The sequence below is a fragment of the Erythrolamprus reginae genome, chromosome 1 (assembly GCF_031021105.1).
Source record: "Erythrolamprus reginae isolate rEryReg1 chromosome 1, rEryReg1.hap1, whole genome shotgun sequence".
In the NCBI taxonomy this organism is placed as follows: Eukaryota; Metazoa; Chordata; class Lepidosauria; order Squamata; family Dipsadidae; genus Erythrolamprus; species Erythrolamprus reginae.
This window is the reverse complement of record NC_091950.1, coordinates 417,174,701-417,202,439: the sequence shown is the minus strand read 5'-3', so window position 1 is coordinate 417,202,439 and position 27,739 is coordinate 417,174,701. Positions and strand designations below refer to the sequence as shown.

General features: G+C 43.8%; 1 protein-coding gene across 1 annotated transcript in view; it reads right to left on the bottom strand.

The window, feature by feature from the left end:
* The window catches only part of CA4 (carbonic anhydrase 4), a 58,529-nt gene that overhangs the window by 8,659 nt on the left and 22,131 nt on the right, over positions 1 to 27,739 (bottom strand). Inside the window, exons 2-7 of the mRNA XM_070735295.1 lie at positions 13,238 to 13,291; positions 11,444 to 11,614; positions 7,492 to 7,649; positions 6,147 to 6,236; positions 4,706 to 4,769; positions 855 to 1,018 (exon numbers count right to left, since the gene is read on the bottom strand). Of these exons, the coding sequence (XP_070591396.1) occupies positions 855 to 1,018; positions 4,706 to 4,769; positions 6,147 to 6,236; positions 7,492 to 7,649; positions 11,444 to 11,614; positions 13,238 to 13,291 (701 nt within the window). The remainder of the gene's footprint in view (positions 1 to 854; positions 1,019 to 4,705; positions 4,770 to 6,146; positions 6,237 to 7,491; positions 7,650 to 11,443; positions 11,615 to 13,237; positions 13,292 to 27,739) is intronic.

Genomic DNA, 27,739 nt, shown 5'->3' with positions numbered 1-27,739 from the left:
CCTTAGTTTGAATGTTCCGAGCAAGCTGGCAGGGGGATGGGAAGCAGCCCCTTTACTGACAGCCCGGGACGGGACTGTGAGAGGGGTGGGTGTTCCCACAGCGCTCGGAGCGGCTAGCGGCCGGATCGCCAGCGCCGCTGCAGCCACCGCTGTGGGAGGAGCCGCACCCCAAGAAAGCCGGAGAGAAGGACGGGTCGGGCGGGCGGGGACAGCCACAAGTGGAAGCCTCAGCCCTGGAGCTCCCACTTGCAGAAGCCGCCCCTCCCCCGGCTATTGCCTGCCGCCGCTATTAGCAACGAGAAGCTATGGGCGCGAGGGGGCCGACTTTCAAAGCAACCTTTGCCGGCCTCCTACGGGAGGGTGCCAATAGCGGCGGCGGCGGGCAATAGCCGGGGGGGGGGGCTTCTGCAAGTGGGAGCTCCAGGGCTGAAGCTGAAGCCCTGGAGCTCCCACTTGCAGGAGCCGCCTCGCGGCACACCTGTCCATTTCTCGCAGCACACTAGTGTGCCGCGGCACACCGGTTGAAAAACACTGGTATAGGCTATCCGTGAAGTTTGAACCGACGAAAATCGAGGGAACACTGTATTTTACTGAAAGAGTAGTAGATCTTTGGAACAAACTTCCAGCAGACGTGGTTAGTAAATCCACAGGAACTGAATTTAAACATGCCTGGGATAAACATATATCCATCCTAAGATAAAATACAGGAAATAGTATAAGGGCAGACTAGATGGACCATGAGGTTTTTTTCTGCCGTCAGTCTTCTATGTTTCTATGTTTCTATTTGGCCCCTTTTTAACACTTTGTTAAAATACTCCTCCCCCCCCCCCGCTGGACATTTCTTCTTCTCCTACCTGCTCCTCCCCAAGTTCAATGGGTGTCTCAAACAAGGTCCAGATCACTTCCTCACTGCACTCAGGGGTGGTCAGAGATCCAGTGTAGCGATAGAAGCTGTTGAGATCCTTCTGGTATGGGATCATGGATTCCAGGGCCAACGCTGGAATATCTGTTGTTTGTTCTGAATAAATGACAGAGAGAATTGAAATGTATTTGAATAGATTAGTAGCTCGGGTTGGGAGTTAGGCTGTTGCTTTGGCCATTTGGTTGCAAACATTTCATCGCCATTCGAGAAGACACCGTACGTGCATTTTGAGTTGCGCTCATCTGTCAGGAAGGTATTTAAACTGTGTTTAAATAACTTTTTTAAAAAAATATATATTTTATTGGTTTTTGCACACACATAACGCAATACAACAACAATACAACAGTGCTCTGTGCATGTGTCCCATCACACGACTAAACATATATTCCCCACCACCAATTGGGGGGGTTCAATTATTTGAGAGTATATATTCCTCAGCTCTGATTTGCATTTATTTACTAACTGTGTTTAAATAACTTACAATGATATGCAATTATTTATTGGATTTGTATGCCGCCCCTCTCCGCAGACTCGGGGCGGCCAACAACAGTGGTAAAACAACATGAACAATCCAATTAATAAAAACAACTAAAAAACCCTTATTATAAAAAACCAAACATACACACAAACATACCATGCATAACTTGTAATGGCCTAGGGGGAAAGGATAACTTAACTCCCCCATGCCTGGTGACAAAGGTGGGTCTTAAGTAATTTGTGAAAGAAAAGGAGGGTGGGGGCCGTTCTAATCTCTGGGGGGAGTTGGTTCCAGAGGGCTGGGGCTGCCACAGAGAAGGCTCTTCCCCTGGGGCCCGCCAAATGCAATTGTTTGGTCAACAGGACCCGGAGAAGGCCAATTCTGTGGGACCTTATCGGCCGCTGGGATTCGTGCGGTAGAAGGTGGTTCCGGATGTATTCTGGCCCAATGCCATGTAGGGCTTTAAAGGTCATTACCAACATTTTGAATTGTGACCAGAAACCGATCGGCAGCCAGTGCAGGCCGCAGAGTGTTGCAGAAATGTGGGCGAATCTAGGAAGCCCCACAATGGCTCTCGTCGTCTTCTTCCTCCTCCTCCTCCAACCCAAATTCGGAGCTTTTATTTCTTTCCTAATGGGTTTGCACACACTATTTGCTTTTACATTGATTCCTATGGGGAAAATGCTTCTAAGAAGAACATTTCTACTTAAGAACCTGGTCACGGAATGAATTAAGTTCTTAAGTAGAGGTACCACTGTATTTAAAAACCCATGTTTTGACAGACCAGCACAACTCAAAACGCACGGATGATGTCTCCTCAAATGGTGATGAAACATTTGCAATTTTTTTTTAAAAAAAATGCTTTTATTATTTTTCAAAAGACAAACATTACAAACACAACACATAACATAAAAAAGGAGCGACGGTCGCTCCGCTCAAGATAGAAATCTTCATTGTACAGAAGAAAAAAAACCCTTATTATTATTTAGATCAAGCCAGAGAATATATAAGAATATCTGTTACAATTCGCTATTTAAAAAATAAATGGTGATGAAACATTTGCAACTTAATGGTCAAAGCTTGCCGCTCAAAGGAACAGCCCAATGGAGAGAATTATTTGTATTTCAGATATTGGATGACTTAAAGGTAATCCTTCAGTTACAGCGTTTTGTTTGATGAGCCAGCTGAAGTTACAACACCACTGAAAAAGATGACATGTCCATTTTTTACCCTTGCAACATAGAAACATCCCCATGGTCACATGATCAAAATTCAGACACTTGGCAACTGATTCATATTTATGACATTGCAGTGTCCCGGGGTCATATATTCCCCTTTTGCAACCATCTGACAAGCAAAATCAATGGGGAATCCTCATTTACTTAATGACCGTGTTCAGTCAACGAAGCAATGGAAGTGATGTGCCGGTGCCTGGAGGCTGTTGGGACCTGGATCGGTGTCAACAAACTCAAACTCAACCCAGACAAGACGGAGTGGCTGTGGGTCTTGCCTCCCAAGGACAATTCCATCTGTCCATCCATTACCCTGGGGGGAGGGAACTACTGACCCCCTCAGAGAGGGTTCGCAACTTGGGCGTCGTCCTCGATCCACAGCTGACATTGGAACATCATCTTTCGGCTGTGGCGAGGAGGGCGTTTGCCCAGGTTCGCCTGGTGCACAAGTTGCGGCCCTATTTGGACAGGGAGTCATTGCTCACAGTCACTCATGCCCTCATCACCTCGTGGTTCGATTACTGCAACGCTCTTTACATGGGGCTACCTTTGAAAAGTGTTCGGAAACTTCAGATCGTGCAGAACGCAGCCGCGAGAGCCATCGTGGGGATTCCAAGATTTGCCCACGTTTCTTCAACACTCCGTGGCTTGCATTGGCTGCCGATCAGTTTCCGGTCACAATTCAAAGTGTCATGACCTTTAAAGCCCTACATGGCAATGGACCAGATTACCTCTGGAACTGCCTCCTACCGCACGAATCCCAGCGACCGATAAGGTCCCACAGAGTTGGCCTTCTCCGGGTCTCGTCGACTAAACAATGTCGTTTGGCGGGCCCCAGGGGAAGAGCCTTCTCTGTGGCGGCCCCAGCCCTCTGGAACCAACTCCCCCCGGAGATTAGAACTGCCCCCACCCTTCCTGTCTTTCGTAAACTACTCAAAACTCATTTATACCACCAGGCATGGGGGAGTTGAGATAGCTCTTCACCCTAGGCCATTACAAGTCATGCATGGTATGTTTGTGTGTATGTTTGGTTTTATAATAGCGGTTTTTAGTTGTTTTTTATTATTGGATTGTACATGTTGTGTTTATTATTGTTGTTAGCCGCCCCGAGTCTGCGGAGAGGGGCGGCATACAAATCCAATAAATTATTATTATTATTACTAATTTAACAACCAGTGGTGACTCACTTAACAACTTTGGCAAGAAATGTCACAAAGTGAGTCAAAACTAACATCTAACTGTCTTTCTTAGTGTTGTGGTTGGCTTCAGGATCCTAGGGCCGCTGATTTTGACTCAGAGGAGTGGGAGCCGTCTGATCACAGAAGACCCGTCTGGCTGAAGGAGGAATCAGACAGTGAACCAGAAGGAGAAAGGGATAAGGAAGGGGATGGAGAGGCAGAGAGGGCAGCAGAGCCGGTCAGATCTCCAGCCAGAGTCTCACCTGAGTCAGACAGGGAGGAAATGATGAATGATCCTATTCTAAAAGTCCGAGTCAGGAGAATTCTGGGACGTCAAGAGCAGCTGCACAGACGCAGAAACAGATTCTAACTCACAGCTGTTAGTAATCAAAAACGCTGCCGTCGAATTAAAAAAGGGGAGGGTTTGCAGTTGACATTGTGGGAATTTATCGTTCAGTTTTTGGAGAAAGACTTTGATGCTTCATGGTTTCGTGTTTCCTTTGGACATCTTTGAACATTCTGACACTTAAGCAGTGAGTAATTGGCTGACATAAGCCAGAAAGACTTCTGTCGCTGACTTGAGTGATTAACTCTGACCTTTTGGACTAATAAACTAGCATTGCTCTTGTGGTCGCTGAGGCTTGCAGCCTTTCGTACATAAAGAAAACCTTTTTGCTTTTTTCCAAGCCTGTGTGTGTGTGCATGTGTGTGTGTGTGTGTATAATTGCCTCGTTTTTGGGTGGCCCTGCAGCCAGGCAGAACACTTAGCAACAGAAATTTTAATTGTAAACTTTTCAGTCTCATCTGGAGCTGAATGGCCTCTAAAGTACAATGAATTAAATCAAATGATGAAATTAAATTAAATTCACATTTGCATTAGGTCTCATCTCCTTACCTTTACCCCCAATCTGTGTTAAGTTTGAAACGAGCGATTCATAGTTTTTGTTCTTTTTGCCAGCCTGTAACAGAGCAAAACATATTAAAGAATTGAAGCTGGAACATTTCTGTCAGGCTCAAGGTTGACTCGGCCTTCCATCCTTCCAAAATCAGTCAAATGAAGATCAAGATGATCGTTGGAGGCAATATACTGGCTCTATAAACCCCTTAGAGAGGGCTTTAAAGCACTATAAAGTGGCATATAAGTCTAAGTGCTATTGCTATTGCTATTGCAGGAAAACTCTGCCCACTGTCAGGAGTTCAATCCTGACGGACCGAAGGTCTACTCAGCCTTTCTTCCAAGGTGGGTAAAATGAGGACCCAGATTGTTGGGGGCAAGAGGCTGACGCTGTAAACTGCTTAGAGAGGACTGGAAAGCACTGTGAAGTGGTATATAAGTCTTAAGTGCTATTGCTATTTGCTACCATATTTGAAGCAAGTACAAAAAGGAGGGTGTCCAATTTTAAAATTGCTAGCTCCTTTCTTTCTTTCTTTCTTTCTTTCTTTCCTTCTTTCTTTCTCTCTCTCTCTCTTTCTTCCTTTCTTCCTTCCTCCCTCCCTGTCTTCCTTCCTCCCACTTCCTTCTTTTTCTTTCTTTCTTTCTTTCTCTTTCTTCCTCCCTCCCTGTCTTCCTTCCTCCCCCTTCCTTTTCTTTCTTTCTTTCTTTCTTCCTCCCTCCCTGTCTTCCTTCCTCCCCCTTCCTTTTCTTTCTTTCTTTCTCTCTCTCTCTCTCTCTTTCTTTCTCGTTCTTTCTTTCTCTCTCTCTTTCTTTCTCTTTCTTTCTTTCTTTCTCTCTCCCTCCCTCCCTGACTTCCTCCCTCCCCCTTCCTTCTCTTTCTTTCTTTCTCTTTTCTTTTTCTCTCTCTCACTCTCTCCTTCCTTCCTTCCTCCTCCCCTCCCCTCTTCCTTCTCCCCCCCCCCCTTCCATTTTTCTACTTCCCACTGTCCTTTTTTCTCTCCTTTGGGAGAATCCAGTGAAAAATAGCTGTCAGGAAAGAAGACCATTTCCCCAGGAGAAACGTTTCTAGAAAAATGCCAACTTTTTAGCCATGTGAACTTCAACTACCAGAATTCCTTAGCTGGCTGAAGAATTCTGGGAGTTGAAGTCATTCCTAGCTCAAAAATGCCAAAAGTTAAGAACCTGTCCTCTGGGAGGAGAAAGCCCAGGTCAACCTGGGCTTTCAGAAGTAGGGGGGAATCTCACCCATCACAGGGGTCTCCAAAGAGGTCTGGCCAATACATATAAATGCAACCTACCCTGTATAGGAGGAGAGGGTGGGTGAGGATTATGGGTCTTGTGCTTCAATACATCTGGAATGAGACTGACCCAGGTGAGTTTATTCTAAGTTTTAAGGGTTTTTTTAAAAAAAATTACAGTGGAACTCAGATCTATTCCATACCTTTATAAAAAATCCCAACACCGCTACGCCTTTTCCTTCGACTGCTGACATTACGCTGTCAAATTTCTCCTTAATGTGGACGATGTGAAGCTGTAAGAAAGTCACAGGTTGGATGGATTTGATATTCTCTATTACAATGGTACCTCGTGATACGAACCCCTCGTCATACGAACCTTTCGAGATACGAACCCGGGGATTAAGATTTCTTTGCCTCGTCCGTCTTACGAACCTGAGCCCGGGTTCATGGGCTCTCTTACTGCGCATGCGCTCTTACTGACAGTGGGATTCCCCTGCCTTGTGACTGCCCCGATTGGATTTTCCATTTGTTTCCCCGCCCACTGGGATTCCCCGCCTCGCGACTCCAGCCGAAGTGCCTGGTCCAGATGACCCCCTTCCTCATCCATCTGCATGGCGGGAGGTGAAGCGCTGGAGGGGGGTTGTCAGGCTGGCCCTCCTGCCTCCCCCCCAGCCAAAAACCAAAAGCCTTGCTGCCGCAGCCACCGCCACCACTGTCGCCACCGCCGGAGGCTTAAGCCTCCCAATCCTCCCCGCCCCTCGCGTGTGGCCGGCAAAACTGCCTCCCGAGTGCTCTTGCCTGGCGGGAGGTGAAGCGCTGGGGTGGGGGGTGTTAGTCCAACTCTCCTGCCTCCCCCCCAGAGCCAAAAGCCCAAGGGTCCCCACCACAGCACCCGCTGCAGGAGACTTAAGCCTCCCGATCCTCCTCGCCCGTGGCCGGCAGAACTGCCTCTCGAGCGCTCTTGCCCGGCGGGAGGTGAAGAGCTCGGGTGGGGGAGGTGTCCGTGCCGGCCACGGGCGAGGGTTGGGGAAGCCTCCTGTGGCGGAGACATTTGGGTTTTTGGCTGGGGGGGAAGCAGGAGGTCCGGCGCTTCACCTCCCCTCCCAGCCAAAAAGGCAAAGCCGGGCAGCTCCCCAGCTGCCAAAGGAGGCTTAACCCTGCCCCTCTGTCCCACCCATCGCACCATCCATGCTAGAACTCTAATTGTATGCATATATGTCATATGTGTACACACATACTACACCCAGGCACACAAAAATATACGTTATCTACTGTATAAACTGTATGCGTACACACACACACACACACACACAGAGCTCTTCTAAAATTATACACAATCAACCTCATTTACTATGATAGGAAAAACATACGCAGAGCCCAGAAGGTTAAAAAAAGAAAAAAAATTCTTAGCGTCCCTACTTCACAGTCTTTTGTTTATTGCGGGTGGTCCCGGAACGTAACCCTTGCGACAAACGAAGGATCACTGTATATATACTGTATATATTTAAAATGCTTCCTGATGCCAGAGTTTGGAGACAAATCTTTTACCTCCATGGGGAACCTTTCTCCATCGATGCTGTGTTCGGATCCAGGACTCCACTTATCGTCCATGTTGCTGCCCCAATGGAAATGAAACTGCGCCGCCTTGTATCTCCCGCTCAGACCCCCACTCTCCACCTTCCCTGACATATCCAGGTGGACGACAACTGGCAAGGGGGGAAAAAATGGATTCAGTATAGGACAATCCTCCCCTTACAATCCCAAAAATTGAGACCCAAATTTTGGGCTGGGTCTCAAGCAAAACATTGGTCCAGTGAATTTTACGATCTTTCGTGCCAGAGTTATTAAGTGAATTAGAATTAGGTCCCTACCTGGGGGGGGGGAATGGACGGATGGTGCACCGGTAGTGGAAATGGACCTACATGCGCAGCACCAGGTGACTGGCGGGCAGGTGGGCGCATACGTCAGAGCAAGATTTCTGCACATGGACAGGAAGCAAAATCTTGTGAGAGGAGGTGCGCCTGTGCAAGATTTCAGTGATTTGGGGTGAAGCCATAAAATCGCCGAAATTTCACATGTCTGTGCGTATTCTCAGAGTATTTGTTTCCTGCGCATGCACAAAAGCCAAATCTCATTCCGTTGCGCGTGTGCGCCCGATGGTCACCCAGAGCTGCACGCACATATTTATTTATTTATTTACTTACTTACTTACTTACTTACCTACCTACCTACCTACCTACCTACTTACCTACTTACTTACTTACCTACTTACCTACTTACCTACTTACCTACTTACCTACTTACCTACTTACCTACCTACCTACTTACCTACTTACCTACCTATCTACCTACCTACCTACCTACCTACCTACCTACCTACTTACCTACCTACCCACCTACCTACTTACTTACCTGCCTACCTACCTACCTACCTACTTACTTACTTACCTACTAACTTACCTACCTACCTACTTACCTACCTACCTACTTACCTACCTACCTACTTACTTACCTACTTACTTACTTACCTACCTAACTACCTACTTACTTACTTACCTACCTACCTACTTACCTTCTTACTTACTTACTTACTTACCTACCTACCTACTTACCTACTTACTTACTTACTTACTTACTTACTTATTTACTTACTTACCACTTATTAGATTTGTATGCCGTCCCTCTCCGTAGACTCGGGGCGACTCACAACAATAACAACACAATGTAAAACAAATCTGATAATTTAAAAACCTGAAAAACCCTTATTAAAAGCAAACATACCCACAATCATACCATGTATAAACTGTATAGGCCTGGGGGAGATATCTTAATTCCCCCATGCCTGACGGCAGAGGTGGGTTTTAAGAAGTTTACGAAAGGCAAGGAGGGTGGGGGCAGTTCTAATCTCCGGGGGCAGCTGGTTCCAGAGGGTCGGGGCTGCCACAGAGAAGGCTCTTCCCCTGGGCCCTGCCAAACGGCATTGTTTAGTTGACGGGAGCCAGAGAAGGCCAACTCTGTGGGACCTAACTGGTCGCTGGGATTCGTGCGGCAGAAGGGGGTCCCGGAGATATTCTGGTCCAATGCCATGAAGGCATCTCCACCAGTAGCAGCGGTAAGTTGGAGCCTGCCTGAAGTGAAACACTGCTATGGTTGAGTTAGGAACACAATTGTTAACAGCAATGGCAGGGTTGGAGTCCTACCAGTTCGGCCTGGATTTTTCAGCCCTAAGGAGGGGCTAATTTGCAGGCTACTCTGAAGAAGGTTTTTTTTCCAGCTCTAAGTTTTTGCAGGCTTGTTTTCATTGCTACTCACTCCGAAGATTTTTTTTAAAGCCCCAACCAGAAGATAAAATAATGTCCTGAAGTTGACCAGACTAAGGATGCTAGACAGATGAATACCTGGTAGGTGGATTTTTTCCTCCAATTTCCCCCCAAAACTAAGGTGCACCTTACACTCAGGGGTGGGTGTTGTGGTTGGCTCTGGCCCAGCTCCTGCCCCAAGAACTGTGGATGTGGGGGAGACATCCACTTGCTGCAGGCCTGTTTTGCCCCGGCGGAATCTGCTGATGAAGGCTCCTCTGACCAAGAAGACATGAGTGACAGGGAAGAGGAGAGTGTGGCAGACAGCTCAGAAGGAGATCAATTCTCTAGCTCCCCCTTGGATTCAGAACAAGAGTTAATGATACAGCCACGCATGCGGAGAGCGATGCATAGGCAGCAACAACTGAGAGATTATTATCAAAGAAAATGAGGCCACCTGTGGTTGGGTGGGGCTGGGGTAATTAGTGAGGCTGCTATAAAGAGCAGCCTGTGGGTTTGGCCATTGTGGAGGATTATCTGATTGTTGTGTTTCCTGACTGTTTTACTGACTTTGAACTTTGTGTGCTGATTTTTCCCCGCTTTGAGCTGCAAGCTAAGTATCACAGAACTGATAAGGGACTTGTACAAATCACCAGTTTGTTTGGAGACGAGTGCTCTTTGCTATACCAAAAGAGGGCTTAGTTTAAGTGAATTTTCATTAATAAAGAACATTGTTTTGAATTTTCAAACGTGTGTGTGTCTGAAATTTGTACCTGTGAATTTTTGGGAGACGTCTACCAGAGAGCCCGACAGAACAGTGGGCAGCAGGCAGGACGGGGTGGAACGCAGTTCCACCGGCAGAAATGAAGCTGTGTGCCCAGCTCCAGCTGACTCTCCCCCCCTCCCATCCTCTTCCTCCTCCTCGGAAAGCGGCAGGAGACCAGCACCAGCAGGAGTTGCAGGGGGCCCATTTTCTCCCCCCTCTTTTCTCAACAGCTGATCGGCACCTGTTCACCTAGACACCCAGCCTGAGGCAGGAGGCGACCCAGGAAGGAGAGTGCAGGAAACACGAAGCAAATTGTCACCCCGGAGAGTGACACTGCTGAGGTTGTAAGTCAAGGACTTAACAGTTCACTTGAACAATGATGATTGTTCAAGTCAAGCCACTCCCAAGCCTCTGAAACTGTAACCGGAAAAGGCGGGGAGAAGCCTCTGTGGGGCCTCTCTAGGAATCTCCTGGGAGGAAACAGGGCCGGAAAAGATGGGGGGAAGCCTACATGAGGCCTCTCTAGGAATCTCCTGGGAGGAAACAGGGCCAGAAAAGGAAAGGAGAAGCCTCCGTGGGGCCTCTATAGGAATCTCCTGGGAGGAAACAGGGCCAGAAAAGGTGGGGAGAAGCCTCCGTGGGGCCTCCTTAGGAATCTCCTAGAAGAAAACAGGGCTGGAAAAGGAAAGGAGAAACCTCCATGGGGCCTCTCTAGGAATCTCCTGGGAGGAAACAGGGCCGGAAAAGGCAGGGAGAAGCCTCCGTGGGGCCTCTCTCGGAATCTCCTGGGAGGAAACAGGGCCAGAAAAAAAAAGGAGAAGCCTCCGAGGGGCCTCTCTCGGAATCTCCTGGGAGGAAACAGGGCCAGAAAAGGCAGGGAGAAGCCTCCGTGGGGCCTCTCTAGGAATCTCCTGGGAGGAAACAAGGCCGGAAAAGATGGGGAGAAGCCTACGTGAGGCCTCTCTAGGAATCTCCTGGGAGGAAACAGGGCCAGAAAAGGAAAGGAGAAGCCTCCGTGGGGCCTCTCTAGGAATCTCCTGGGAGGAAACAGGGCCAGAAAAGGTGGGGAGAAGCCTCCGTGGGGCCTCCTTAGGAATCTCCTAGAAGAAAACAGGGCTGGAAAAGGAAAGGAGAAACCTCCATGGGGCCTCTCTAGGAATCTCCTGGGAGGAAACAGGGCCTCCACCCTCCCTGTGGTTTCCCCAATTGCACACATTATTTGCTTTCACATTGATTTCTATGGGAAAAATTGCTTCTTCTTACAAACTTTTCTACTTAAGAACCTGGTCACGGAACAAACTAAGTTCGTAAGTAGAGGTACTACTGTAGTTCTCTTTTAAATTATCATTTAATGTAATTTTAGACCTTTCGTCCACATAATATCCCATTGTGAAGAATACCTGTAGGATTTGTATGAGGTCTTCCTGTTTCTCACCTGTGTGCCCATTGTTTTTCATTGTCCATTTGCCCTTGGGTTTGACGTCGTAGTTTATAAATTTAAATGGTTTCAGATCGTCATTGTATTTTACCTGCCGGGTGACAATATTAACTGGAGATTGTTTGTCTTTTCCACATTCTGAATATAGCTTGGCCCATAGACGAGGTTCTGCAGGAGGGAGAGGAGAGAGAGACTTTTGAACGGAACAGAAATTGGATCGATACCAGGGGTGGGCTCCTACCGATGCAGTCTGGTGCGGGCGCTGATTATGTCATTTTGGCGTGACTGCTCCAGTGCTGTCTGTGCCGGTCCGTGCGCGCAACCATATTTGTTTGGGTATTTTTCACCAATTTGGAGAGAAAGAAATTTAAGAGCCGAGGTGGCGCAGCAGGTAGAGTGCAGTACTGCAGGCCACTGAAGCTGACTGTAGATCTGCAGGTCAGCGGTTCAAATCTCATCACCGGCACAAGGTTGACTCAGCCTTCCATCCTTCCGAGGTGGGTAAAATGAGGACCCGGATTGTGGGGGCAATAGGCTGGCTCTGTTAAAAAGTGCTGTTGCTAACATATTGTAAGGGCAGCATAAAAAAATTGAATAGATGATAGATAGATAGATAGATAGATAGATAGATAGATAGATAGATAGATGATAGAAAGAAAGAAAGATAGATAAATAGATAGATAGATAGATGATAGATAGATAGATAGATAGATAGAAAGAAAGATAGATAGATAGATAGATACATACATACATACATACATACATAGAAAGAAAGAAAGAAAGAAAGATAGAGATAGATAGATAAATAGATAGAAAGATAGATAGATAGATAGAAAGAAAGATAGATAGATAGATGATAGAAAGAAAGATAGATAGATAGATAGATAGAAAGAAAGGTAGATAGATAAGATAAGATAGATAGATAGATAGATAAGATAGATAGATAGATAGATAGATAGATAGATAGATAGATAGATAAACAGATAGATAAACTCTGCAATCAGAGGGACCAACTTGCATGGTAGCAAAGCAGGCTAGAAGCTCTTCAAAATTTCAATGTGTTTATTAACATTATTTACAACCATTGTTTCTTTGCAAAGCTTCAGTAATAGGCTGCTGCCTCCATTGGGGGGGGGCAGTGGGGGTAGTAAATTTATGCACTATTTATTGAATACTTAAAAGTTTTTTTATTGTCCTTCCTTCTCTAGTACCTTAGTATGATTCTTAATTACTTTTAAAATAGGAAATAATTAAAGAGTATGTTTTTACCCATAAACGCCTTAATCATTTTAATCATTATCTAGAGCTGAACTTTTATAGCCATTAAAGAAAATTGAGCTACTTGCCTAATCTGTTATCATACTGAACCTTATGGGTTCAGTTCAAAACCTTAAAATGTTACTGTGCTCCTCAACAAATGATGCTGTTTATCATTTGTCCTTTTGGGGGCCATTCAAATAATGTGACTTCATTAACTGAAAAAGTCCAAGCACCTATTTGAAAACTTATCGGGATAGGTAAGCCACTCCCACCCAGTCGCATGGCCTTTAATCCACCCGCCAGTCACACGATTGTCAAGCCACTCCCACCTGGTCACATGACCATCAAGCCACACCCACAAAATAAGCCACGCCCACAGGGTGGCAGTAAATTTTTTGGCAACCCATCACTGCATAGCTTCCCATAATAGTGACCCTATAGAGAAGGAAATATAAAAAATTATATTTTCCCACACTTTGCCCCTGGTTCATGTTTTACAGAACATTGAACTGTTGGTTTTGAAACTTTTACCTTTGCAAGTTGCGTCTTTACACTGTTGTGAGGCATAACACCAGTTTTTTCCTCCTGCAAAAGTCAAATAAGCTTTCGTTAGTTTTTTGTTTAAAATTCTTATTATTCCTAAGATGAGTGATAAGAGAAAACAGGCACAAAACACAACATTTTGAATCAATTTATTAATTGATATAACATGCTATCATCCCACCTAAGGGCAGAATAATTCACTCTCTCTAGTTAAAAACGAAACAGCACAAATTACCGGTAAGAGAAAACATCAAACTCAGAAATAAAACAATAAGGGAAAAACAGTTAAAATTACAGAATAAAAAACAAAATAATAGAATTGGAAGGGACATTGCAGATCTTCTAGTCCAACCAGCTCAAGCAGGAAACCCTGGATCATTTCAGAGAAATGATTGTCCAATTTCTTCAGTTGGGAGCGTTCACACTGTCAGTTTGTTTCTTCTTTTTTCTTTATTGTGTATTTTGACTTTGGGAATAATTTTTTTTAATTTGGAAAAAAGCCCCTGGAGAGCACCCTGAAATTACAATCTAAATGATTGCTGCTGTAAAATGATATTTGAAAGAGAAGAGAGAGAGGGAGGGAGGGAGGGACAGAGGAAGAAAGGAAGGAAGGAAGGAAGGAAGAGAGAGGGGGAGGGAGGGAGAGAGAGAGAAACAAAGGGAGAAAGGAAGGGAGAAAGAAAGAAGTAAGGAGAAGAAGAGGAGGAATCGAAGGGTGGCTGGACAGAGGAAGGAAGGAGGGAGGGAGGAACAGAGGAGAAAGGAAGGAAGGAAAGAAGAAAGGAAGGAAGGAAGGAAGGAAGAGAGGGAGGGAGAGAGAAACAGGAAGGAAGGAAGGAAGAAGTAAGGAGAAGAAGAAGAGGAGGAAGAGGAGGAAAGGAAGAGTGGATGGACAGAAGGAAGGAAGGAGGGAGGAACAGAGGAGAAAGGAAGGAAGGGAAGGAAGGAAGAAAGAAAGAAAGAAAGAAAAAAGAATTATAGGAGCTAAGAAATGGCTTCTCTAGAAAAAGAGAATGAGATTTCTGCAGAAAATCTCTGCTTGTTATCGCTGAGAGTAAACAGTAATTTAATAGCATAGAATCAATCAGATTGCAAACTTCTCCTCTATTATTACAGAAAGCTGAGAAACTGCTTCCTTCAATACACGATTAGCAAATTGCAAAGTTTAAATAAATACCAGTGACTTTTATCCATCATAATCATAATAGCTGGGGGAGGGCTCTTTGCTTGGAAAGAATACGTTAATATAAATACGTAAATATATTTGCAAATATATAAACCAGGAAAGAACCAGGAAAGAAGATAAAACTTCCTGGAGAGCATTATCTGGGGTCGGATCGGATACAATAAGTGACTATAGCAACTGGCCAACCCTGAACTCAAACAACTGAGCAAATTTAACTCAGATGAAAAGAATCTCACAAAATTCTTAGGAAATTGCAAAGCCGCTGAGTAGTGGGTTCTGTCTAGCTGGATCAATTATCAGAAATAAAGACCCACACACTCTAGAATAGAATTCTTTATTGTCCAAGTGTGATTGCACACACAAGGAATTTGTCTTTGGTGCCGATGCTCTCAGTGTACATAAAAGAAAAAGATACATTTGTCAGGAATGATACTTAATGATTGTCATAGGGGTCAAATCAGCAAGGAGGAAACAATCAATATTAATAAAAATCTTAAGAATGCAAGCAACAAGTGACAGTCATACAGTCATAAGTGGGAGGAAATGGGTGATAGGAATGATGAGAAAAAACTAGTAGCAATAGTAGTGTAGACTCAGTAAACAGTTTGAACATAAGAACATAAGAAGAGCCATGCTGAATCAGGCCAAAGCCCATTGAGTCCAGCATTCTGTGTCATACGGTGGCCCACCAATTGTCCATGGAGATCTTGAGCAGAAAGAGAAGGCAAGACCCTCCTTTCCCTTGACCCCCAACAAGTGGTACTCAAGGGAATCCTGCCTGCCTCAACCAACATAGAGGCGGCACATGGACATCTGTTTTAATAACCACCGATACACTTGGCATCCATGAACCTGTCTAATCCTGCTTTGAAGCTATCAAGGCTGACAGCTGTCACGACCTCTTCTGGAAGAGAATTCCATAAACCAAGGACCCTCTGGGTGAAGAAATATTTCCCTTTATTTGTCCTCACTTTCTCTCCTATCAGCTGTAGGGAGGGCCCCCTCATCCTAGTATTGTGTGATAGAGAAAAGGATTTTTCTCTATCACACAATACTAGGATATAAAAGGATTTTTCCCTATCCACCTTTTCTATCCCATGCATGATTTTATACACTTCGATCAAGTCGCCCCTTAAACGCCGTCTTTCAAGGCTGAAGAGACCCAGGCGTTGCAACATGGTTTCATAAGGGAGGGGCTACATTTGAGAGCGTTAAGGGAATGATTTGTTTAGCAGAGTGATGACGTTTGGGAAAAATGTTCTTGTGTCTAGTTGTCTTGGTGTGCAATGCTCTGTAGCAACATTTTGAGGGCAGGAGTTGCAACAGTTTATGTCCAGGATGAGCAGGGATTTCGGGAGCAGGGATCCTCCCAGGACTAAGAATATCCCAGACAATAACTTCCACTCCTCCATCCCTTCCCTGGTGTCGCGGCTGATGTAGTACCTGAAACCCGTCTGGGCACATTTCCAAGGGGGGAACACCTCCCCTGGAGGCCCAGCCAGGTTTTGGTTACACCCGCCAGGTCAGCCCCCTCCTCTAAGAGTAAATCTTGGAGAACTTCAATGCTGCCTCCTCAACTGCCTAATTTTGTCACCTGGATCTACCACCTTCATTTTTTAAAAATTTTCCTCCAATTTAATTTCTATTACTTATCTACTATACATACTCACTTTCTAACCAATGATAACATTCCCCCCATATGTTAGTATAGTCTCTATCTATCTATCTATCTATCTATCTATCTATCTATCTATCTATCTATCTATCTATCATCTATCTATCTATCTATCTCTATCTATCTATCATCTATCTATCTATCTTTCTATCTATCTATCTATCATCTATCTATCTTTCTATCTATTTATCTATCTATCATCTATCTATCTTTCTATCTTTCTGTCTTTCTATCTATCTGTCTGTCTGTCTGTCTGTCTCTCTCTTTCTATCTTTCTATCTTTCTATCTTTCTATCTATCTGTCTGTCTGTCTGTCTGTCTATCTCTATCTATATATCTATTTATCTATCTATTTATCTATCTATCTATTCATCTATCTATTTATCTATCTATCCATCTATTTATATCTATCTATTTATCTATCTATCTATCTATCTATCTATCTATTCATCTATCTATCTATCTATCGATTTATATCTATCTATTTATCTATCTATTTATCTCTATCTATCTATCTATCTATCTATCTATCTATCTATCTATCTATATCTATCTATCTATCTATCTATTTATATCTATCTATCTATCTATTTATCTCTATCTATTTATCTATCTATCTATGTCTGTCTATCTATCTATCTATCTATTTATATCTATCTATCTATTTATCTATCTATCTATTTATCTCTATCTATCTATCATCTATCTATCTATCTATCTTTATCTATCTATCTATCTATCTATCTATCATCTATCTATCTATCATCTATCTATCTATCTATCTATCTATCTATCTATCTATCTATCTATCTATCTATCTATCTATTTTAATTGCCTCCCTTTCAGAAGGGGCCAAATTCAACTCTTCTGTCTTGGAAACCTTGCTGGAGATTATTCAAGCCAGCAAGCAAAACCTTTTTCTGAACATCCTCTCCCCTGCTTGATGCCTCTTTCCTGCCGTGTCAGCATTCAAGCAGGTGAAAATCTAAGGTGAACACAAGGAGTTTCACTTCCAGAGCTTGTGAAATTCGAAGAGGTTTTGAGGCTGGTGTCAACTTGCTGCGAGTTGCAAATTTTAGAGGATGGCTTGGGGGGGAAAATATATTGACAAGGACAAATTTGTTTTTCTCCCTTGCTGACAGGTCTTCAGTTCTAAGGTTTCTGAAACCACTCAGCTCAGAAATGGATGTTTTTCAAATATGCCCATTTGGATTAATGGGGTATCACATCAAGGGGGTTGAAGTGGTGAAAAGTGCAGAATAACAGAGTTGGAAGGGACCCTGAAGGTCTTCTAGTCGAACCCCTGCTCAAGCAGGAGACCCTGTATAGTGTTCCCTCGATTTTTGCGGGTTCAAACTTCATGAATAGCCACGGTTTTTAAAAAAATATTAATTAAAAAATACTTCGCGGTTTTTTTCCCTATACCACGGTTTTTCCCACCCAATGATATCATATGTCATCGCCAAACTAATAATTTTTGCAAATAAATAACAAAAAAAATAATTATTGTTAATAAATAATTATGTTTATAAATATCAAGATCACTAAGTGTCTTATTCAATGGTGAGTACCAGTAATAATGGTGAGTAAATGGTTGTTAAGGGAATGGGAAATTGCAATTTAGGGGTTTAAAGTGTTAAGGGAAGGCTTGTGATACTGTCCATAGCCAAAAATGGCGTTTTTACTTCCGCATCTCTACTTCGTGGAAATTCAACTTTCACAGGCGGTCTCAGAATGCATCCCCCGCGGAAATTGAGGGAACACTGTACTGTATTTCAAATTTGGCAAATGGGTGGACTTCAACCCCCAGAATTCCCCAGCCTGCTTTAAAATTGGTGGGCTTCAAGTCCTGGAATTCCCCAGCCAGTAAGCCCACAGGTCTGAATTTGTGCTGATTGGGGATTTCTGGGAATAGAAGTTCATCCATCATAAATTATGCTGGATAAGGAATTCTGAAGAGTTGAAATCCGCCCATCTTAACGTTGCAAAGTTTGCTATTTGGAAACAACTTCTAATCTTTGTGCAGGAGACAGAAAAGAATTCAAAGTTTGACTTTGGTATTTGCTGATTAGATAAGTCCAATGTTCTAGGAATGGCTAGGATATGAAGTACATAGAATTAAAAAGTTGAGGCTGTACCATGCTGTACCATTTCCCTACTACGTATCTTTATTAAACTCCTTAAAACCCACCTTTGCCGTCAGGCATGGGGGAATTGAAACACCTCCCCCGGGCATGTTCAATTTATACATGGTATGCTTGTGTGTGTGTCTGTTAGTATATGGGGTTCTTTTAAATCTTTAAATATTTTAAAGTTATTTGGATTATTTATGATTTGTTCTATCTTGTTGTGAGCCGCCCCGTCTTCGGAGAGGGGCGGCATACAAATCTAAATAATAAATAAATAAATAAATTTTATTATATGGCATTTTTAAAAGTTGGAAGTTAACTCTTTTTTCTTTGAGGTCATTGAGAGCAAGCACGAGGGGATAAATTCCCACCTGCAGGCTCCATTCATGAAATGAAATGAATAGAATAGAATTGGAAGGGACCCTGGAGGTCTTCTAGTCCAACCCCCTGCTTAGGCAAGAAACCCTACATCACTTCAGACAAATGGTTATCCAACATCTTCACAACTTCTGGAGGCAAGCTGTTCCATTGATTAATTATTCTCGCTGTCAGGAATTTTCTCCTTAATTCTAGGTTGTTTCTCTCCTTGAATAATTTAATGAACTCAGTCTTTATAGTCTGGAGGACAGAAGGAAAAGGGGGGGACATGATCGAAACATTTAAATATATTAAAGGGTTAAATAAGGTCCAGGAGGGAAGTGTTTTTAATAGGAAAGTGAACACAAGAACAAGGGGACACAATCTGAAGTTAGTTGGGGGAAAGATCAAAAGCAACATGAGAAAATATTATTTTACTGAAAGAGTAGTAGATCCTTGGAACAAACTTCCAGCAGACGTGGTAGATAAATCCACAGTAACTGAATTTAAACATGCCTGGGATAAACATATATCCATCCTAAGATAAAATACAGAAAATAGTATAAGGGCAGACTAGATGGACAATGAGGTCTTTTTCTGCCGTCAGACTTCTATGTTTCTATGTTTCTATTTCCATTCATTGCCTCTTATCCTGCCTTCAAGGGCTTTGGAGAATAGTTTGACTCCCTCTTCTTTGTTGCAACCCGTGAGATATTGGAAGAATGCTATCATGTCTCCCCTGGTCCTGCTTTTCATTAAACTGGACATACCCAGTTCCTTAGTCATCTTTTTAAACACTTACCCAGTGTTTTAGCCTCCAGTCCCCTAATCACCTTTGTTGCTCTTCTCTGAACTCTAGAAAGAGTCTCCACATCTTTTATACATCATGGAGACCAAAACTGAATGCAGTATTTCAAGTGTGGCCTTACCAAGGCATTATAAAGTGGTATTAACACTTCATGTGATCTTGATTCTGTTAATGCAACCTAGAACTGTGTTAGCATTTTTGGCAGCTGCTACACACTGCTACTCATATTTAAATGGTTGTCAACTGTTCTGTCTGGGTCACTCCAGAAGCCAAGACCAACCCAAAAAGAGAATCCAGACACACTGGTAAAAGGCAAAGGCAGTTTTATAAAATTCAAGAAAAACACAGGTAACAGAAAATGTCCTTACAAACAGGAAAACGCTGTATCTTCAGATATATCCACGAAGGCAAAAGTCCATGCAGCAATACAGAATTCTTGCTGCCAAGCCGAGGCTGTAGATAGCAGACCTACACCTCCCACGGGTCTTCCAAAGCTGCTGGGCCACAAGCCAGGAACAGAGACGCCGAGAAACAAGACAGGATAACGCAACTCCAAACTGATAACACTCCACATGGCTTCAAGGGCTTGCCTGCCTTTTAAACCCTGCTACGGAGGACCACACCCAAGCCCAGCTGTTCCTAATTCAGTGCTGATAATACTGTACTTCTTTAATTGCTCCTTTCTTTGATCAGACCGTCTCTGTCGTGACGGCTTGAGCTTCATCACCTAATGACTCCAAACTACTGGCTGGGGAGAGGCCCACCCCCCGGGGCTCTCATGGTGTTCTCCTTCATCCCATTCCTGATTTTCCTCTCCCCCGTCTGACTGTTCAGCCCCCTCATCTTCGCTGTCCTCCTCCTCCGGGCATGGAGCCAGCAGAGACACAGCTGGTCCCTGAGCAGCCTCAGGCTGAACCACAACATCAACTAGTACTGCAAGATCTCTCTCACAGTTACTACTCTTGAGCAAGGTACCACCTGTGCATTTTGTTTTTCTTACTTAAATGTAGAATGTAGAATCTTACTTTGTTTAGACTAGGGGTGTCAAACTCAAGGCCCAAGAGATGGAACTGGTCCAAAGGGTGCTTTGATCTGCCTGCAAGACTGCCCTGGGAACAGTGAAGGACCAGCCCACAATTGAAAACGGAGCTCCGTTTTTGCTAGCAAGGGGCTGCAGGAGGAAGCCACAGCCGAAAACAGAGCTCGCAAGCCCATATTTGCTGGCGGAGTGATCAGGCCACCACAGATCCTCCCGACATGAGTGACGTTGAGCTGGCCATGCCCACCCTGTCCACATTTATTTATTTTTTATTATTATTAATAATTAGAGCCGAGGTGGCGCCGCAGGTAGAGTGCTGAACTGCAGGCCACTAAAGCTGACTGTAGATCTGAAGGTCAGCAGTTCAAATCTCATCACCGGCTCAAGGTTGACTCAGCCTTCGATCCTTCCGAGGTGGGTAAAATGAGGACCCGGATTGTGGGGGCAATAGGCTGGCTCTGTTAAAAAGTGCTATTGCTAACATGTTGTAAGCTGCCCTGAGTCTAAGGAGAGGGACAACATAAAAATCAAATAAATAAATAAATAAAAATAAATAAATAAATTGGATTTTTCTCGGAGTGGCTTACAACATATAAAAAATAGTAGGTTACAATAAGATTAAATCCAATTAAATTAAAATTACATTACTATCTAAAGTCCCTGGTTATATTAAAAACAATCACATCCATTCGTACAGCAAACATACAATCATTTGTTGGCCAGGGTCTATTCCCCCCACCTCCAACGTCAAACACAAGAGTTAAACAATCTGTTCTTTAGCAATAACAATAGCATTTGGACTTATATACTGCTTCACCACTCTCTCTAAGTGGTTTACAGAGTCAGCCTCTTGCCCCCAACAATCTGGGTCCTCATTTGACCCACCTCGGAAGGATGGAAGGCTGAGTCAACCTTGAGCCAGTGGTGAGACTTGAACTGCTGAACTACAGCTAGCAATTAGCTGAAGTAGCCTGCAGTACTGTGCTCTAACCACTGTGCCACCAAGGCTCTTTGTCGTTGGGCTGCAACAATGCAAGGAAACTGCTCTGCCTTCCCCATTCCCATTCGCCCACATTTCTTCAACACTCCGTGGCTTGCATTGGCTGCTGATCAGTTTCCGGTCACAATTCAAAGTGTTGGTCATGACCTTTAAAGCCTTGCATGGCATGGGACCAGATTACCTCCGGAACCGCCTGCTACCGCACGAATCCCAGTGACCGATAAGGTCCCACAGATTTGGCCTTCTCCAGGTCCCGTCAACTAAACAATGTCGTTTGGCGGACCCCAGGGGAAAAGCCTTCTCTGTGGTGGCCCCGGCCCTCTGGAACCAACTCCCCCCGGAGATTAGAACTGACCCCACCCTGTCTTTCGTAAACTGCTCAAGACTCATTTATGCCGCCAGGCATGGGGGAATTGAGCTAGCTCTTCCCCCTAGGCCATTACAAGTCATGCATGGTATGTTTGTGTGTATGTTTGGTTTTATTATAAGGGTTTTTAGTTGTTTTATTAATTGGATTGTTACATGCTGTTTTTATCATTGTTGTTAGCCGCCCCGAGTCTGCGGAGAGGGGCGGCATACAAATCCAATAAATAAATAAATAAATAAATAAATTCCCACCCACCCTAAAGGTTGTGTGTCCCTGCCAGTGTGTTCGCGTGAACGTGGTTAACAATAGAAGATCCAATGGAATAATGAGACATCTGGACTGGCTGGTGGAGCGAACAGGATAAGGAATGCTTTCACTCGGCCAGGCCAGACCGAGAGGAGTCTTTGGCCACCAGCCATCAGCTCAGATGGGTTTTAAAATATAACCCAAAGGCCAGAACCCGAAAGATTAGATGGAGAACAATGGATGGAAACGGATCAAGGAGAGATTCGACCTGGAAATAAGGAGGAATTTTCTGACACTAAGAACTATCAAGAGATGGAACAGATATTTCGGAAGTCGTGGGAGCTTCATCACTGAAAACTTTCAAGGAGAGTCTGGACTGCCATCTGTCAGAAATGGTGTAGGGTCTCCTGCTTGAGTAGGTGGGGAGTTGGACTAGATGACCTACAAAATTTCTTCCAACTCTGTTATTTTAATTAACAGGAGCAAGACCATTTCCCGCAGTTGGTGGGAAAGACTCTGGCCAGTGAAGGGCTCCTACATGTCTGGTCAGATACGTAGTACCAGTAGGTGATGGCATCACTTCCTGGGGGACCATCTTTTTTTAATTTTTTTTAAAAAAATCTTTTTTTCCCTTTTGGGCTCTGGGTATGTTTTTACTATCACAGTAAATGAGGTTGAATGTGTATAATTTTAGAAGAGCTGTGTGTGCGTGTGTGTGTGTGTACATACACATACAGTTTATATAGTAGATAATGTGTTCTGTCGGGCTCTCTGGTAGACTCCTCCCAAAAATTCACAGGTACAAATTTCAGACACACACACGGTTGAAAATTCAAAACAATGTTCTTTATAATGAAAATTCACTTAAACCAAGCCCTCTTTTGGTATAGCAAAGAGCACTGGTCTCCAAACAAACTGGTAATTTGTACAAGTCCCTTATCAGTTCTGAGATACTTAGCTTGCAGCTGTGAGGCAATTCACAGTCCTTCTTCTTTCACAAAGTGAAACACACTTTGCTCTGGTTTAGTTTCAAAGTGGGGGAAAATCAGCACACAAAAGGTCAAAGTCAGTAAATCAGTCACGAAACACAACGATCAGATAATCCTCCACAATGGCCAAACCCACAGGCTGCTATTTATAGCAGCCTCACTAATTACCACAGCCCCACCCAACCACAGGAGGCCTCATTTTCTTTGATAATAATCTCTCAGTTGTTGTTGTTTCCTTTGGACAGTCCGTGGGGCAGGAGCTAGGCCAGAGCTAACCACAATAATAATGTATATTTTTGTGTGTAATATGTATGGCCAAATGTGGCATATATACTATTACATGTTCAGTAATAGTAAATAGAGAAATTGTATCTCTTTGAGGCAAGGACAGGCCAGGCACTCTAACCCTAACCCAAACCTTGACATTGTTGTAGTTGGCTCTGGCCCAGCTCCTGCCCCAGGGAGTGGGGAGGTGGATGCAGGGGAAACTTCAACATGTCACAGGCCTGTGTTATTGCCAACAGAATCAGTTCAGAGTTTAGTTTCCTCGGACGAAGAAGAAGGTGGGAGTGACTCGGCAGAGGAGGGCTTGGCACACAGCCCAGGCAGTCAATCTCCATTATCTTCCATTGATTCAGATGATGACGTTTTGGACCCACGCAAGCACAGAATTATGCGTAGAAGAGACCAAGAACATATTACAAGAAATAAGGGAGGGCACCTGTGTTTGGGTGCTCTTTGCAATACAAAATGAGTGCTTAGTTTATTTTGACTTTCGTGATAAAAGACATTGTTTTGAATTTTCAAACGTGTGTGTGTCTGAAATTTGTATCCTTGAATTTTCGGGAGGCTTCTATCAGAGAGCCCTGCAGAACAGACGTGGGTGATGTCAAGTTAACCACTGTCAAGTTGGCCACCTTTAAGCCACCTCCCGCTCACATGATCATCAAGCCACTCCTACTTGGTCATATGGCTGGCAAAACACACCCACAAAATAAGACACACCCACAGTGTGGTAGTAAAAAAATGTGTAGCCCTTCATTGACTCCAGCTCACATGGAATAGCAGGGTCCTTGGTGGCCCCTGAACTGGATGACTTTCTTTCAAGGAACCACCAAGCCCCCAGGACACCTATTCTCTTCTATTGATTGCATTGAATAACGTGGATTGAGGAATAACTGGAGGTAACATCTTGGTTATTACAAAACCACTAGCTGAATACATGTACACACTGATGCTAAGGAGTTAGACGTTCTACTCCCCCTCCACACCTGAAAAGAATTCTGTTCCAACTGCCAGTTGGAACTTTGTTCCTGCTTTATATTATGTTCCTGCCTATATTAACACGCTCTGATGCTGAGGAGTTACACATTCTACACAAATTTTCATTGACACTCAAAGCTTGAAAATTTGTGTAGAATGTGTAACTCCTTAGCATCAGAGCGTGTTAATATAGGCAGGAACATAATATAAAGCAGGAACAGAGTTCCAACTGGCAGTTGGAACAGAATTCTTTTCCGGTGTGGAGGGGGAGTAGAATGTCTAACTCCTTAGCATCAGTGTGTGTTAATTAATATAATACTGTGTAAGAAAGTGGCATATTCAGGTCTTTCCCCATGTAAGATTGATAGAATCATGGCAATGTCACCTTCAGGCTGGTGCTTTCAGCTTTGTGCTCAGGCGAACAAAGCTTTGACCTATATGCCAAGACTTACATATATGTATGTATGTATGTGTATATATATATGTGTGTGTGTGTGTGTGTGTGTGTGTATAAACACACATATTGTTCTGCCGGGCTCTCTGATAGGAGCCTCCCAAAAATTCAAGGGTACAAATTTCAGACACACACACGTTTGAAAATTCAAAACAATGTTCTTTATCACAAAATTCAAAATAAACTAAGCACTCTTTTTGTATTGCAAAGAGCACTCGTCCCAAAACAACCGGGTAGTCTGTACAATTTCCCTTAAGCAGTCATTAAGTACTAAGCTAGCAGCTGTGAAGAAACTTCACACCCCTTCTTCTTCCAACGAAGTGAGACACACACACACACACGTTTGAAAATTCAAAACAATGTTCTTTATCACAAAATTCAAAATAAACTAAGCACTCTTTTTGTATTGCAAAGAGCACTCGTCCCAAAACAACCGGGTAGTCTGTACAATTTCCCTTAAGCAGTCATTAAGTACTAAGCTAGCAGCTGTGAAGAAACTTCACACCCCTTCTTCTTCCAACGAAGTGAGACACACACACACACTCGTTGCTCTGCTTTGGTTTCAAAGGCATGAAAAAGCAACAAAGTCCAGCACACAAGATTCCTGACGAAACTGCAACAGATATTCTTCTACAATGGCCAAACCCACATGCTGCTATTTATAGCAGCAGCCCTAATTACTGGAGCCCCACCCAAACACAGGTGGCCTCCCTTATTTCCTGTAACATGATCTTATTTGGTCTCTTCTACACATAATTCTGTGCTTGTGTGGGTCCAAAATGTCATCATCTGAATCAATGGAAGATAAGGAAGATTGACTGCCTTGGCTGTGTGCCAAGCCCTCCTCTGCCGAGTCACTCCCACCTTCTTTTTCGTCCGAGGAAACTAAACTCTGAACTGATTCTGTCGGCAATAACACAGGCCTGTGACATGTTGAATTTTCCCCTGCATCCACCTCCCCATTCCCTGGGGCAGGAACTGGGCCAGAGCCAAACACAACACATACATACATACATATACTGGTAGTTACATATTTTGGCTGATAAGTGAAAAGAAAGGGAGCCTGTTATAGATCTATTTCGACTTTGTTATGGTCTCATCAGACAGACATGCCCTTACTGGGATTTGAACTTGTATCCTTCTGCACGCAAGTCAGGATATTAACCTTTTACTATTATTAACCTTGTTTTTCAACAGAAAAACAACCATATGTATATATTGTTCTGTCTGGGTCACTCCGGAAGCTATGACCAACCCAAAAAGATAAGCCAGACACATCGGTAAAATTCAAATAGTTTTATAATGTTCAAGGAAAACGAAGCTAACAGAAAATGTCCTTACAAAGCAGGAAAACACTGGAACTCCAAATATATACACGAAGGTAATTGTCCATGCATCAATATAGGATTCTTGCTGCCAAGACGAGGCTGTAGATAACAGACATACACCTCCTACGGTTCTTCAAGACTGCTGGGCCACAAGCCAGGAACAGAGACGCCGAGAAACAATGCAGGTTACAGGAACTCCAAACTGATAACACTCCACATGGCTTCAATAGCTTGCCTGCCTTATAAACCCTTCCCTGCTAATGAGGACCACACCCAAGCCCTGGTGTTCCTTATTCAATGCTGATAATATTTCTTCAATTGATTCTTCCTTTGATCTAAACGTCTCTGTCGCATGTCAATGACAGCTTGTGCCTCGTCACCTAATGACTCCAAGCTACTGGCTAGGGAGAGCCCCTCCCCGGGGCTCCCATGCTGTTCTTCCTCGTCACATTCCTGACTGGACCCTCCCCCATCCGACTGCTCAGCCCCCTCCTCTTCGCTGTCAGCCTCCTCCGGGCATGGAGCCAGCAGAGACGCAGCTGGCCTTTGATCTGCCTCAGGCTGAACCACAACATATATGTTTTCTTCTTATTCTTCTACCATGCCACTCCCTAGTTCTTCTCTTTGTTAGACTACCAGACCTCTTCGACCTTTTCAAGTTGCCAAGGTTGGCCAACTCTGCTTCACGGTACAAGTGTTAATTCTTTCATCTGTGCACGTTCCAGTTTTGCAGACTTTTTCCCGGACTTTGATTACAATTTGGGCTTTGAGATAAGGACTCTCCGAAGGACCATCAAATATTTATATGTCGGCCATTTGGTGGCTTTCTGTGGAAGTCATCACACAACATCTTCATTCCCCAAGAATATCCCAGAGGCTCTGGGGAGTTCCCTCCCCCACCCAACCCCTGTTTCCTTCCTCCTATTAACCTTGAAGGAACCCTGGCTAGCCTCAAGCCTTGAAATGCAGCTAGAGTCCCTATCCTGCCTCCCCCCCCCCCAAAAAAACCCCCATTTCCTAGAATAACCCTTCCTTCCTAGGTTCCTCCTGGAGAATACAATGCAGGGAGGAATGTTATTTAAATTAGGCACAAAGCCCACGTGCGATTCTATCAGGGATTTGGCATAAGGTCAGAGGAGGGAAAAGGTCATTTATAAAACTCTTTATAAAAAAAACAAAACTTCAGTTTTTAAGTGCTTAATAAAGCAAGTGGCATTAGCAATAGCGTAGTGCCACTTCTGGGCCGGATTATCGACTCTAAAGGATGGCTACATGTTTTTATTTATTTATTTTATTTATTTTTATTTATTTATTCTTTGTCCAATATACAATACATATGTAAGAGAATAGACATCAAGTGATATATATAACGATAGAAAGTAAAAAGAAGAGAAGTAGATGGGAGGGAGAGAATATATATGATATAAGAGATAAGGAGAGAATATATATGATATATTTACAGTAGGATAGGTTAGGAAAGGTTAGGGCAGAATACAATAATAGAAAATAGAATAGAATAACACGGTTGGAAGGGACCTTGGAGGTCTTCTAGTCCAACCCCCTGCTTAGGCAGGAAACTCTACACTACTTCAGACAGATGGTGATCCAAAATCTTCTTAAAAACTTCCAGTGTTGGAGCATTCACAATT